Here is a 16595-nt window from a genome sequence, read left to right as displayed (position 1 = left end):
GAAACACTTGAACCAATTACTGAAAAATGTACTGTTCCATTGTGCGGAAGCCGAATAGATCACCATAAATATAAATTGTATGTAAATGGGGAAAAAAGTATTTTTTATTCTCGTTATTACTTGTAAATATATTTTTTCGATATTACAAGATTTTTCTCGCATGAATTTTTTCTAAGATACAAGATGGATTATCATCAAGATTTGCTTTAAGAATATAATTTGATTGAAGGAACTGCATTAACATCTTAATTTAGTGTGTATATCATTTGATTTCTATCGCCGATACTAAGTAGGAGGGTGGACGTATGCCAGAAGAGAGAGTGTGTGTGGTTTAAACAGACTTATTTAGAGAAGGCAAAGATCGTACAGATAAATATAATGAGTTACATGTAGGAAAAAGTCGACGGAAGGAAGGGAAGGCGATATTCAAATAGGTAATCATGATCGCTCTAAAAAGATGGAAGATGGAAGATAAAGATGATGCACTTATATCATCCTCGATGCTCCAGGGGTTCCGATCACTTACGATCTCTACACCCCTGGACTATCTCATAGTAAAATTGGAGACAACAGAACAGAACAGGTAATTTAGTCATTTGGTGTACATCAAAAGAGCCGTATAACGGTACACTGTGGTTGACTGTGTGGCTTTGATGTAAGGCGTCGGTCTCTCTGTAGTCTTCAAAGGAAATCTTTGCTGGCCTGTGATTGGTCAAATGTTTTCCGCTGAGCTGCCTTCAATTTCACTATGAGATAGTCCAGGGGTGTAGAGATCGTAAGTGATCGGAACCCCTGGAGTATCGAGGATGCACTTATATATGCTGCATACTGTGTTCCAGCAGGTTCAAGTACCCAAAATGGAACAACTTCTAAATATGCTTTGATTAATAAATTTCTAGACACAGTGAGACTATTTGGACTCACATATTTTTAAGTCAGATATATGTCAAAAATATATGGTATGTTTAGGGTTGGCGCACGACGTCGTTTTCCGATTTCTTTAACCATTTTATTATGTTCATGTTTAAATAGAGATAATAAGCCTCAGGAGAGCACCTTAATTTTATCATGGCAGTTATTGCTAGTTTAGATTGTAAACGGAAAATTCTGTGTGTAATGTTCCATTTTGGGTAGCGTTATGTTATTTTTTTTTTTTTTTTTTTTTAGTTTTTAGGTGAAAATATATGTGGTATTTTTCACCCGAGTGAAAATTTTCATTTTTCATTTTTGGAGCATAAATGATCTTATGTTATTTTTCCACGAAATGTGTGCCATATGTGTAGAACTAAGAGGGAGATGATAAAAATGAAATAAATAGAATATTCATTGATTTTTGATGAATGACAGTTACATTTCATCTAGTGATCAAGGTGAAATGTATCTTCTCTATATGTGTACATCTGTTATAATTCATGTACATGAATATAATATAAGGTTCTACTGATAATAAATTCCAGTGTGATACAGAGCTTTTACTGTAAAAGGATGACTACATATAATAGCTTAATCACATGATTAATTAATGAAATTTTCATTTCTCATTTTCTGCAATATTGTAATTATATCTTCATTAAAATCAGCAAGAAAATAAAAAATTGAGTTCTTCATCATCGATTACCCACGAAATCAGCCTACCCGGTACTGGTCTTAAGTTGTAGAATTCGTATGAACAGAATTATTTTTTATCTTGATTTGAAAATTGTCGTTAAAATGTGATTAAAGCCTAATCACCTTTTGAACAACCCCAGCTAATTTTCATGACAATCCGTATTTGTCCGTTATCCGGCACCACGACGGTTTTAGAATACCCCTAGCATCCAAATCAACTCTGCGCTTGACGAAAACGTACGTGTTATTCTGAGCACTTTCTTGACAACGATTGTTTTCTTTTTAACGACTGTTCCATAGCCAATGAAAGTGGTAAGTGTATATTGGTATTTAGGAGTAACGTTAATTTGTCGGACAGTTTGGTATTTCAACATGAGTGCAACTAAACACTTGATCTACTGTTCAGCAAAATGTAATTAGTTTAATACAAATATGCGGTTGACATTTGACAAAACAGAAAAGGTGTCAAAGCGCGAAACACTTGATACAAGTTGAAACAGATCGCAGAATTAAAAATCCTGAACTGTCAGTATGGAAATATTTAGTTTCATACAGATTTTAATTCGTAATACATAATCAGTTGATTTCAATTATTTCAAACTTGATCGCGATCAGGAAAAAAAATATAAATCAATTATAGCCTATTGAACTGTTATCTTTTCTATGTAGTATTGTACTCTACTGCATTAATAAAGACAGAAAATCCCTCACATGAGAAAAACATAAAAAAATGACCCTAAGTAAGATATAGATTTGTACCCATAAGGAAAAAAAGGGGGGGGGGGGGGGGTTTCCAAGTATTTGGATCACATATATCTGGTACAATTTGTACATAGATATAGGCTTACAGTCAGATCATTTTTGTCAATATTTTTTTAAGACAATTTACAGTGGTGTATTTATAAAGTCAATCATCATAATTCCATTCCATATGCATAAACATGAACAGATTATTATTAGTGATTTTAATCTCAAATTTTAAAGATATTACATACATAATTTTTTAATTTGCGTTTTATTTTTTAAGGTGATATAACCTGACTGCAAAATGGTCTTCAAAAGATCAGAATATGGACGGGTATTCAAGACCCAAAATCATGTAGTTAACATACCTACATACTATGATAACCTTACCTACCGGAATCAGCGGAGAGAACTGGAATATGCTCATACTTCCATTGCATGGGTAGATTCTGACAGCAATGATGAAACAACACAAACTGAAAATTCTAAAGAAAATAAGTCATTACCAAACAAAGAAATGAAAGTAGCAGAATCAACAAATGACCCACTCTCTGATTCCAACAAACAGGAGGAGGCCTGTAAATCTGAAGAAAAAACACCTGAAAAGCAAACTAAAGAGCCTGCTGAAACAAACATGGGAGATGTTAATGTTCAGTGTCAATCTAAAGAAGAAGGAGAACTTAAGAAAGCTGCAAAGGAAAAGCTTGTCAAGTACACTTGTAAAGAAAACATTGATGTAACTGAACATAAAACAAAAGTTGTTCATAAAAAATCACGTGAAGGAAAAGGAGATGGTAATTATATAGCTTTAATAGTTCTCATCAAAGAACGATATATATATGAGGGAAATATCAGGTACATATATATATACTAGTAAAGTAATTATAAAATCCTTATAAATAGACAAGTTTTTAAAAACATGCATTTCATTATTTTCAATGCACATTATCATAGACTAGTATACTAGGATTATTGCAGGTTTAGCAAGTGTTTTTTCTAATCCTGAAAACTTTTTTTTAGTATTTTTACAATGCTTTGCATTCTCAGACTTTATCCCTTAGAGCATGCATTAATTAAGAATATTGACTCGCATGTATATAGATACACATGCACAGTAGCCACATTATGTAGGGAATATCTGGTTTGTTTTTTCATTGGGTGTCCTACATTTAAACAGCTTATAGTCATTTATTATTATTAAGTAATAGCTAAAACAATCTCTTTAGACTTGACACTGTTTGTTCACCATATATGTACATGTAGATATAGCAAACTTCACCTCCCGAATCAAGGATTCTTAAGTATTCCTTTTCTCTTGGATACTCATGATCATCAGTCCTGTCAATAATTTTACTACGGTATGTTGATATTCTTGGTCTTAAGGTATATTTATTTAGCTATTAATTCTCTAGTTAAGCCATTTATTAAAATATAAGTATAACTGTATGCATTATTTGTTATAAAAATCAGCATGATTCAAATGTCACTAACATTTTTCAGAACGCTCCAGTTTTAATCTTCGACCAAGGAAAGTTGATGATAAAACATTTGTCAACAAACCTAAGATTCCTGACCAACCTCGAGTGTCAAAGTCAGCATCAGGTGCCCGACCAAAGTCTGCGCCATCCGTCAGACAGTCTGAGCCAGGAAGACCACGACCACCATTCCTGCCGTATGGATGTGGGGACTCTGAGAGGATGACAGGAACACAGAGAAGCCATAATGTTCTTGCCTCAACGGATGTGAGTTCTACAATCACTTTCCATTATTTCCTCTATATTTCTTGTTTAAGTGCCTCTACCCAGAAATGAAAACTTGTGTAATTGGCACACATTTTCAGTGCTGAAAACACAATTAGATGTCGGGTGAACAACCTGCATGCATGAATATACATGTAAAAGGTTTCAAAATTTTGTTCGGTAAAATTCCCAAGGTCTTCCAATCTTTTAATAATGATGAAGTACCGCTCTGTTATAAGAGTAGACAATTTTATTTCATAAACTAAAAGGTACAAAAGATATTTTTTTTAAAAATTCACTTGTACACTTAAAAGTCACTCCTTAGTCCTAAATGTTGTTGTATTTGGATATTACCCATTATACATATTAAGTTTCTGAAAATTATGTATCATCCAGAACTTAGACTTTGTTATTTTTATACCTTTAATGTTACTACCTACTGCATGTACATATACTTTAAAGTGATCAATAGAGTAACTTTTATTCATATCATGTCCCTGCTTCCATTGAAATAAGACCAAAATATCCTACTGTATGTCTTCAAATTGCATATAATTATAAGCTAGTATATTTAACATCTGAATGATAAAAACTTCTATTTTTCACAAGAGATGATTTGTATGTGATTAATTCATTATTTCCATCGTCCATATTTGTATTATTCACACGTACTATAGAATATTTTTATCTATTTAACATAGGTATATCCAGCAGCTCTTAAAGCTCACAAAAAACAAGTGGAAGATGCTATACGACGTAAAGATGCCAATGTGAAGGCCGCAAAAGAGGCCAAGAAGAGACGACAGTTATTCCGAGATAAAATGCTGCGTGATGCAGCATTCTGGAAGTCCGAATATGGCTTTAGGTATCCTGCTCATCCAACAACTGAATATGCTAAGAACTGTGACAGACCTAAACGTTGCAAAAGTGCATTTGGACTGGTGTGAAGTTTTATAGATTTGTGTTTTTTTCTGTAGTTTAGACTCACTGCTAGTTCAGGTTAGAAAGGAAGAAGGTTATACTGACAGGAATAATTACAGGACTAGTTTTCTTCCTTTTTTTTTTTTTTTTTTGTCTTTTGTCATTGCATTGAGAAACATATCAAGTTATAACTACAGTTATAATACTTTATAATACAGCAATTTATGTATTTTTATTATAATTTTTAAGTAAAGGTTTACATAAAAGAAGTCTATTTTTCATCAATAATACTGAGTAAAGATTTCAGGTTAAAGAGTAATATTCAAATATTAATGTGAAGTTTTATGGATGTTTTTTTGTATACATGATGAATGCTTAGTCAGAACTGTCTGTGATATCAATTGTTTTGTGTGAAAGTTTGTGTTGTCATTAGAAAGTATGAATGTGAAAGTATGATATGTTAATATTTTATTTTAGTTTGTTAACTTGTTTATGCAACCTCAATGTGTTAGTAAATTCCACAAGTTTTGATGCCATCAACTTGTGTGTGACGTTTTGATAGATAAGCTTCATTAAGAGCATCATGGGCTAATAATTCTGTTGTACCAGTCAATCTCAAACTGACATGAATATTGACCTCTTGGGTGGCCTTGATCTTGTAGGAGAGTTTGAACTCTATAAAGGTTCCAAGTCATTAGGGGAGCTCAACTTCCATGTTGTGGTATGAAGTTGTTAACACAAATATATAACTGCAAATCTAGCCATACAGTGGAGGGATTGACATCACAGCAATCTCGCTATACAGCGACAGCTGTACATGTGTTCTAAAGCTCTAAAATTAGGTATCAAATGAACTTTTTTGTTACAGTACAACTTTAAAGTTTTACATATTTTTGTTAAGAGTACATGAAACTTAAACTTATACTTATCTGTCACACTTTTTATCGATGTTATTGTTAATTCAAACATTGTTTTCTGTGTTGTTTTTTATCGTTTTTTGGCACATGTTTGGTTAAGATTCTAATGCAGTCTATAAAAATTATGTTATCTCTATATATATGTTTACTGAACAGGCAGTATTGCTAAAAAGCAACCATTTACAGTTATCCCATTGCTATATTCATACAAAATACATGTATTGGAACAATTAAGAAAAATGCCTTGATTTTTTTATGTACTATTGTAATGTATAAGTAACAGTATTTCAGAAAGATAATCTTCCACATGTTCAATTTATTGCAGATAAATTATTCTTTAATTTTGTTTATATTTAATCAAAATTTACTAATACAGGTATATTTACTTCAAAACACGGCAATTACACCAAAATACATAAAACTCTATATAGCTCATACCTTCTGTCATTGAATGTTAGAGATATATTTATATTCTGGTAGTTAGGTGAATACTATATAATGATACATTATGTACCTGTACTTCACAATGCAGCTATTTTGTAATTACAGCTATCACTGGGTAGTACAATAAAATCCATTATACAAAATAATCAATAGCGTTATTTCTATGTATGCCATAGATGGAAAAATTTATCATCTTCCTATCATTAATTGCACGGTATGAAGAAATAACCACAAAACTTCATTCCAAGCAGAAAGGCGACATACATAAATAATCCTTGTATACAGTCAGAAGCATCCTCTATACTCCAGGGGTTACTATCACTGCCGTCATATTCACCCCTGGACTATCTCATAGTGACACTGGAGGTATTTCAGGAGAAAACAAGAGGCCCTATGGCCTTAACGGTCATCTGTCTACCTTATATATCTTCCTATATAGGAAATTACATGGTGTCATGGTAGCCATCTTAGATTTTGGATCGACCCTAAAAATAGCAACACTGTTGGGACTATGTCAGTTGTCAAATCGCACCGGTAGAAATTGAGAAGAAGTTTTAAATGTGTTTTCAAGATGACGGCAGTGGCGACCATCTTTGATTTTGGATCGACCTGAAAAATAACAACACTTTAATTTGTCGGGACCATGTCGGGATAATATCATGCAATTTTCAGTCAATCGCACCGGTAGAACTTGAGAAGTTCAAAATGTGTTTTCAAGATGGTGGCTGTGATGGCCATATTTGATTTCGTATTGACCCGAAAAATAACAACACTTTGTAGGGACCATGTCGGGATCATTTCAGTGAAGTTTTAGCCAAATCGTACCAGTAGAAGTTCAAAATGTGAAAAGTTTAGGCACGCCTGACGGCGCACAGTGGATGATGATGGAAGAAACATGATGACTATAGGTCAGATGACCTAAAAAGCTGACAATCACAGGCCTGCAAAGACTTCCTTTGGAGATTACAGAGAGAGCAACGCCTGACTTAGAAACCACGCAGTCTACCATATTTGATTCTTTTTATGTACATCAAATGACCAAATTACTTGTATCTCCTGAACTGCCTCCAGTTTTACTATGAAATAGTCCAGGGGTGGATATAACATCAGTGATAGTGATCCATTGAACATCGAGAATGAGACAGAAGTAGCTTCAGAGATACTTTCCAGTACTTTGTTTTCCATCTTGAAGTTGTGAGCTTTAGGCCAGTTTATATACCGTCTTTGCATATTACAGAGTTAGCTCCCTTGCGGGTAGGTATCCATTGTGATGTCATTATTTTACGAGCACAATTCCCGTAGTTTTCTTCAAAAATTATGACGTTATGCTTGCAAAAAACATGACGTCAAAATCACAAGGTCAGACAACTCTGTAATATGCAAATACATGTACAGAATAATTATTGCCAGATGAAAGCCACATTGAGTGTTGTTCTCTGGACACTACAGTTTCCCTTAACAGCAACTAGCACAATATCGACAGTGATAAACAAAAACTTAGCCAATTATATGTTATCAATGACAATACAAGACCATATCTATAATATGTAACATTTATGTTTATTTATATTAAAAAACATGATGTACATCAATTCATGAATGGATATATCAATATTTTGATGATATTGGACTTCTAACAATTTCACAATGAACATAAAAGCATACCATATACATGATATCTCTACAGAAATCCATGAAAATGGGTACAATTAGAATGCCAACAAACTCGACCAACTTACTGACATTCTCACACAGAGATTCCAGAACAACCAGCTACAGCACAAGTCAAAGGTATATACTGTAGGATAAACAAACAATTATAACAAATATATCAGGAACGTTTAACAGGGAAAAGCATGGATGGACCTATTCAATGTCTGGTATTAGCCATAATTTCACAGAAAAAGTAATAGCTGGTAAGTTCACTGTGATCCGGATGAAATTAGTAGATAAAATTACTGACAAAATCAGAAGAAAGGGTTGAAATAAATTAAAGATTCTGATTTTCAATTCGTAAATTAGAATGGCTAAAAATTTTGTTTTCCTGATATGTAAATCTGATATCAATTTATAAAATATTTCCAAATTATATTTGTATTCTTCTGAAAATTTATTTAAATTACAATATGAAATGTAAGAGAATTGCAGAATTATACTCAAAAACAACAATCTAATATCGTCGGTTTAGCATTATTCACTTACGCCCTCTTTCTTGGAAGGGGCATTTTTAGCTCCCAATACAGCAAGAAAAAGAAGGAAAGTAATTCTGAAAGATCTATTTAAAGATTAAATGTCTATTTAAGGAACGATTCACAATTCAATATTACTTGAAAAAGTTGGAATTGCATTCATCAATATTGCCAGTTACATTATACATGGTTTCCTCAAGGTAATCTTATTAAAGATTACAACAGCAACTTCCAGACATCAGCTGGAGGCACACTTAATACAAATATATCAATGGATATACAAAACACACAGCATTAATTCATAAATTGTATATTAAACATTTGTGTGTTATATATTTCGTTACTATACAGGATTCATTTGTGATACAACTTGACCACAGAATTTTGTTTGAAAGATATTTTAAATTTATGAAGCACCTAATATGTCCCTTCTCTGAAATTAGGTGGCTGATAAATTAAACCATACAGCACTGTATGTTGTATACAATATGAAGAGTAAAACACACATGCACACAAAACTTATGTTATACCTAAATCATGTGTAATATCTTATAACATATTGATGTTTTTTACGTACAGTATTTGACTGTCTTTAGCTGGACAAATCTAGGATAGGCTAAAATACATAAGTGTTTCCTTTGGAATGTGTCTTTAAGGAGGTGACATGCTAAATAGAAAATTCTTTCATCTTATATTAGTAACATATTAATATCAACTGTACAAGAATTACAGTGATTAAAATAACACGTGCTTTTTAAGACATAAGTTCAAAAAGGGATCATGTTTAGTGATTAACCTTATCATTGAGGGTTTATCTTTCTTTAGCTGTTCTTTCTCCTTTGTTCTCCTTAGTCCTAGACACTGACTAGAATAATAATAGTAAAATAAAATCTTGAGACAAAAGGGGAACATTTATCTGTTGTATTGTTTTAGGTAAACTACAGCATCAAACTTTTTTACGGGGCCAACAATAGATTACCAATAGCAGGTCTGAAGTGTAACAGACAACAAACACAACTAAAGGTCATGATGACAGAACAGGTGTAGATATGCGTCCAAACCCAGACTACCAAATACAACTAAGGTCATGATGACAGAACAGGTGTAGATACGCATCCAAACCCAGACTACCAAACACAACTAAAGGTCATGATGACAGAACAGGTGTAGATATGCATCCAAACCCAGACTACCAAACACAACTAAAGGTCATGATGACAGAACAGGTGTAGATATGCATCCAAACCCAGACTACCAAACACAACTAAAGGTCATGATGACAGAACAGGTGTAGATATGCATCCAAACCCAGACTACCAAACACAACTAAAGGTCATGATGACAGAACAGGTGTAGATATGCATCCAATCCCAGACTACCAAACACAACTAAGGTCATGATGACAGAACAGGTGTAGATATGCATCCAAACCCAGACTACCAAACACAACTAAGGTCATGATGACAGAACAGGTGTAGATATGCATCCAAACCCAGACTACCAAACACAACTAAGGTCATGATGACAGAACAGGTGTAGATATGCATCCAAACCTAGACTACCAAACACAACTAAGGTCATGATGACAGAACAGGTGTAGATATGCATCCAAACCCAGACTACCAAACACAACTAAAGGTCATGATGACATAACAGGTGTAGATATGCATCCAAACCCAGACTACCAAACACAACTAAAGGTCATGATGACAGAACAGGTGTAGATATGCGTCCAAACCCAGACTACTAAACACAACTAAAGGTCATGATGACAGAACAGGTGTAGATATGCATCCAAACCCAGACTACCAAACACAACTAAAGGTCATGATGACAGAACAGGTGTAGATAGATACGCATCCAAACCCAGACTACCAAACACAACTAAAGGTCATGATGACAGAACAGGTGTAGATATGCATCCAAACCCAGACTACCAAACACAACTAAAGGTCATGATGACAGAACAGGTGTAGATATGCATCCAAACCCAGACTACCAAACACAACTAAAGGTCATGATGACAGAACATGTGTAGATATGCATCCAATCCCAGACTACCAAACACAACTAAGGTCATGATGACAGAACAGGTGTAGATATGCATCCAAACCCAGACTACCAAACACAACTAAGGTCATGATGACAGAACAGGTGTAGATATGCATCCAAACCCAGACTACCAAACACAACTAAAGGTCATGATGACAGAACAGGTGTAGATATGCATCCAAACCCAGACTACCAAACACAACTAAGGTCATGATGACAGAACAGGTGTAGATATGCATCCAAACACAAAGGTCTAACAGGTCATCACAACTAAAGATGATGACAGAACAGGTGTAGATATGCATCCAAACCCAGACTACCAAACACAACTAAAGGTCATGATGACAGAACAGGTGTAGATATGCATCCAAACCCAGACTACCAAACACAACTAAAGGTCATGATGACAGAACAGGTGTAGATATGCATCCAAACCCAGACTACCAAACACAACTAAAGGTCATGATGACAGAACAGGTGTAGATATGCATCCAAACCCAGACTACCAAACACAACTAAAGGTCATGATGACAGAACAGGTGTAGATATGCATCCAAACCCAGACTACCAAACACAACTAAAGGTCATGATGACAGAACAGGTGTAGATACGCATCCAAACCCAGACTACCAAACACAACTAAAGGTCATGATGACAGAACAGGTGAAGATATGCATCCAAACCCAGACTACCAAACACAACTAAGGTCATGATGACAGAACAAGTGTAGATATGCATCCAAACCCAGACTACCAAACACAACTAAGGTCATGATGACAGAACAGGTGTAGATATGCATCCAAACCCAGACTACCAAACACAACTAAAGGTCATGATGACAGAACAGGTGTAGATATGCATCCAAACACAACTAAAGGTCATGATGACAGAACAGGTGTAGATATGCATCCAAACCCAGACTACCAAACACAACTAAAGGTCATGATGACAGAACAGGTGTAGATATGCATCCAAACCCAGACTACCAAACACAACTAAAGGTCATGATGACAGAACAGGTGTAGATATGCATCCAAACCAAGACTACCAAACACAACTAAAGGTCATGATGACAGAACAGGTGTAGATATGCATCCAAACCCAGACTACCAAACACAACTAAAGGTCATGATGACAGAACAGGTGTAGATATGCATCCAAACCCAGACTACTAAACACAACTAAAGGTCATGATGACAGAACAGGTGTAGATATGCATCCAAACCCAGACTACCAAACACAACTAAAGGTCATGATGACATAACAGGTGATGACATAACAGGTGTAGATATGCATCCAAACCCAGACTACTAAACACAACTAAAGGTCATGATGACAGAACAGGTGTAGATATGCATCCAAACCCAGACTACCAAACACAACTAAGGTCATGATGACAGAACAGGTGTAGATATGCATCCAAACCCAGACTACCAAACACAACTAAAGGTCATGATGACAGAACAGGTGTAGATATGCATCCGAACCTATCCAATTAAATGGATTTAGTAAAACAAAAATTACAGTGTCATTCATGGTGAAAACAATCAAATATATATAAAAAATCTATTTTTCCACCTTTAATACATTATACTGTATATAAAAAGATGTACAAATGGAAACAGACTTTACATGTCTATAGTTACATTTTGCCCCAGAGACTCCCATTGATAATCCTGATCTGAGTCAATAAATGCAGCCTAGACTTGGTGTAGTGATTACTATATATATAAATGGGGGTCCTGTTTAACGACTCCAAGTTAGTCCAACAGGCGCTATGTCAAGATCGAAATTATGTTATAATTTAGAAATGAGAAAGTAGAAAGAACTTGTACCAGATCAAAATGAAAGGTAATTTATCTTTCTCCAGAATTTTAGCAAATAAATACTGAATTCAAAAATTCATATTTACAATGTCTTCAAATGATCATGACTGATGGTGACATATTATTGTTCCAGACTGATATTATATCTATAACAAGTCTAATCATCTCTCTAGTCTCACAAATATCCTGTATTTATAAACATAATAAAAATTTATTTGTTTCGATTAACAAAATGGAATGAATATCGTGCCTGTACACGAACCTGGTTCTCTGGTTCCGACCCACAAATGTGAGGTTCATGTCAAACTAGCAATGGCAAGGATTAAACACCAAGATGTATCAAACATCTTATTGCCCACAAAAACACAAGGATAGAAAATACTTGTTTACCTTTCATTCAATTCCCACACCATATAAATGTTAAATTATATTATCACTGAAACAACTGTCGGTATAACCACTTCTTTTAACATTTCATTTCATTTCTAATTAGCACTTAAAAACTGATGTCCATTTGAAGAATGCCTCTTAAAGCTTAAAAGCTTTAAAAATTTTAATTAAACATTAAATCAGTTTTTCGCTTTCTATTAACAAAGAGGTTAAAACAATACACATATTTTGTAAATGTCACATAATAGAGTAATCAGTGTTGCCATATATTTCTATTAGAATATTGTATCTCACGGGATCTCGTAGTACTAATCAGGAGTGAAGGCACAATTCAAAAGTGCTCCAGGTTAAAAAATTAGGAATTGTAACTTGAGAATTTATCTAAAAGTAAATCCCAGACATGAAATCTGAAATTTTCAATGAATCTTTAGATATGATGTCGGGAAACAACTTTTTATGGTTTACAGGGGAGACAACTCAATAATTTAAACATACACTTATATGATTTCCATTATTTTCAGATACTCTCATGATTGCAGAATTTCAAAATAATACATGATAATCTAAACAATGAGAAATGAAAACTTGGGTAGTTTTAACACAGGAACTGAAGTATTTTTCTCACAATCTGTTGATTTACAGGCTGTCATTTCCCCTTATTCTTGTAATTATGAACCTAATAAGAAAATAAATTATGAAAAAAAGTACAAAATATAAAAATACAGCAAACAAAACATTAACACAGAAATTTCAAATATCAAACATCTCATACATGTACAACAGGTTTGCTTCCCAAATACATGTACTTGAAATAATGTTAATCAAACAATGTACATTTTCTATGATGATATGAAATACCGTATACACACTCTATAGGTCATGGGGAATACTCATTGCCTCCTAGGGGACACACATAGAGAGTATGCATACTGACTATAAGCATTAACTATAAGCTCATGACATACTACATACAAATTAAATCTGTTAAATTACTAATACCCTATCACAATGTAAAATTTACCAGTCAAAATTCTTTCACCAACTATCTTGGTCCCAAATGTGGTAGAACTGTCCTCATGTAATGAAACATTGCGAGTTAGCTCTGAACAGTTCTCAACAAAAAAACACAACAATTCTAACACACTAAATGTCTCATCCAATACAAACATTTTACAGAAATGAAATATTTGTTGAATTCTGTACAAATATATAAAGCAATAAATTATATTGACAATTATTTTTTTTCCTGATGCATTACATGGCACCTCTAGATCTGATATTACATAAAATACATGGCCAATACATGGCCAAACCTCACAAAAACCTACTTTCTGCTCCATTCCATACCCTAGTTGGTCCTATGGTATTGATCTTGGGTAGTTAAATGGTGTAGTACATGTATTTTGTCAATTTTATGTGTGAGATACCTGCCCTTTGTGTAGATATTGATTGTTATGTAACATTTCTCAATAAAAGTTTGGTCAATTTTATCATGTATGTATGCTAGATTGTTTTTTAACTGTCAAATGATCATCCAATTTAAGTCTGATTAAGTTCCAACGCTAAGTTTATCTGGTAACAATTTGCCGTCATATATACCGCAATGAAATACCTACACAACATTGCAGAATTGATTAAAATTTATTTTTATTTACTATAAGTGAGGGACAGATGGCACTTAATTAACTAGGGTATAGCTAGGTAGGGTTTAAGATACTGTTATAACGGAAAAAATATCACCTTCTGACTGACTTTCTTTTCCGCTGCAACAGTAGCTAGGTAGGATTTGAGAATAGCGCACATTACCCATCAACAGTAGGGAGCAAAAGGGTTATGAATTGGAAAACAAATTTGATTTCAATTACTTTTAATAGAGATTGTATGTATGGCTATCATTTAACCTGTATAGGACAACACTTATACGGATCCAGTATAATTTAATTACATTTAGTGCATGAAACAAGTAATGAAACATACAAGTGCAATGTCCTATCACAACCAAGATATGTACATAAATTTCTCCAAAAGTGTTGTTCATACAATTGATTTAAAGCTTGGTAGCCATTTTTACAAGTAGGAGTAATATCTATTACTACAACAACATATCTACTAAATTTCAATGGCTGTTTGAGAATTATCTATATGGGAGGCACTTACATTGAAATTGGATGGCTAGTGGAAACAGATCTCCTTTTTTTTTAATGTATCTCGATCTCAAAGTGCCTCCTCTTTCTTGCACAGCGATGAATTTTGGACAGCTCCCAATAAAGAAAACATGATAACAACAAATCTATATTACACACCATTATGATCATTGATCAAGTTGTCTAGTTGATTTTAGTCAATCAATTTTCAACAGAATATAAAGTCAACAATAATGGAAAGACAAGCATGGTAATTGGTATCCATGGTAACCATACCCAAGTATATATGGTCCAGAAAATTTACAGAGACAATTAACTTAACAGTGTTTCAAAGTACATGTGTACTTTTAATCGACTTGAAGCTTTACAAAGCTGGAGTCTAGCAAACAACTGTTTCGATATCAAAAGTAAAGTATTATGAAATATTATCATACCTATATTACATGTTTCAATGTTTATGTGATGTTTACAACAGAATTTATTATACCGTTTGTTGAGAAATATTTTCTTGTTGATTTCATCATCGTCTGAAACCCACGAGTCACCGTTGTACGTTTGTGACACAAACGTAGACCGGTGACTTGTGGGTTTCCAACGATGTGATTTCATATGAATTATCAAGGATGAAATATACCATTTGGCAAATATATTATATTATACTGGTTTAAATGTAAAATTTACAATATTTATAATTTCAAACTACCAGGTATAGTACTCAGATCTGTGTATTATCACATATGTTTTGTAACTGGTATCTCAATTTGTACTATAAAACACAAATTAATGGTTTGTTTTTGTAATGCAATATCTTTTTGGGTGCCTGTGAACCTGAAAAAACTGCGGTGGGAAAATATCACAATGTTTACTTGGCTACGAAAAATCAAATTGAGGTAAAAATATACATGGAAAACTAGGTTATCAGAAACCCACGAATGATTTCTCTTCTGTAGTCCACCAATCACCAGTGGACTATGTGAAGCGAGATCATCCATAAATGGAGTAAGAGCGAGATCAAGAGTGAATTTGAGATAATGTAAAACGATGTATGTTGAAATTACATTAAAATTTGGCAATATGTTCATATGTAAAAATAATTAATTCCCAGCAAGCGGAAACAATATGAACTGCCCATCAAAGCAATCCTGAAAGAAATTTCAAAATCAAGTATGTGTAAATACAAACTAGTGAACAAAGAAAAATTATTTATGTAGCATTGACTTTTTATGTCTGTTTTTTTATCATTCTAATATTTTATGGTAATTCTCTTAACAAGAATATAAAAGTGACCTAATCTAATTTTGCTCAACAAACTAATGACAAAAATTGCTGTAATCAACTAGGAATCACCAGGACCAGGTCGCAGAAACTTACTACAAACATTAATATTGATACAAAGTTAAATGAAATATCTGCCAGTTGCTTTTTAATATCATACACTGCCAAAGACCCTTAGTTGATTGTACTTATCACTTATTAATAAGTTGATTAAGTGTAGTGCGATCACCTGTGTGTCTCCCAAGGTACTTATTAATATGATATTAAAGTTGTTAAAAATTTGTTTTAAAGCACTTATATTAGTGAGTGTTCTTGTGTTTTAAAGCATTTATATAACTATAAGTTT

At 33.6% G+C, this 16595-nt stretch overlaps 1 protein-coding gene across 1 annotated transcript; it reads left to right on the top strand.

Moving 5' to 3' along the window:
• The first annotated feature begins 1773 nt into the window (after positions 1-1773).
• Positions 1774-6519, top strand: LOC138318947 (centriole, cilia and spindle-associated protein-like). Its single transcript, XM_069261773.1, has 4 exons — positions 1774-1920; positions 2636-3146; positions 3853-4094; positions 4793-6519. Exons 2-4 carry the CDS (start codon positions 2657-2659, stop codon positions 5036-5038), a joined length of 978 nt encoding a protein of 325 aa, XP_069117874.1. The 5' UTR covers positions 1774-1920; positions 2636-2656; the 3' UTR covers positions 5039-6519.
• Positions 6520-16595: the final 10076 nt, after the last annotated feature.

The sequence above is a fragment of the Argopecten irradians genome, chromosome 3 (assembly GCF_041381155.1).
Source record: "Argopecten irradians isolate NY chromosome 3, Ai_NY, whole genome shotgun sequence".
Classification (NCBI taxonomy): Eukaryota; Metazoa; Mollusca; class Bivalvia; order Pectinida; family Pectinidae; genus Argopecten; species Argopecten irradians.
This window is presented reverse-complemented; position numbering and strand designations above follow the sequence as displayed.

Excerpts from the sequence above, each read along its gene's own strand:
- LOC138318947 (XM_069261773.1), top strand. The coding sequence starts at position 2,657 with ATGGTCTTCAAAAGATCAGAATATGGACGGGTATTCAAGACCCAAAAT. Across the intron at positions 3,147-3,852 it reads ACGTGAAGGAAAAGGAGATG|AACGCTCCAGTTTTAATCTT; the intron begins GTAATTATATAG and ends AACATTTTTCAG. Across the intron at positions 4,095-4,792 it reads ATGTTCTTGCCTCAACGGAT|GTATATCCAGCAGCTCTTAA; the intron begins GTGAGTTCTACA and ends TATTTAACATAG.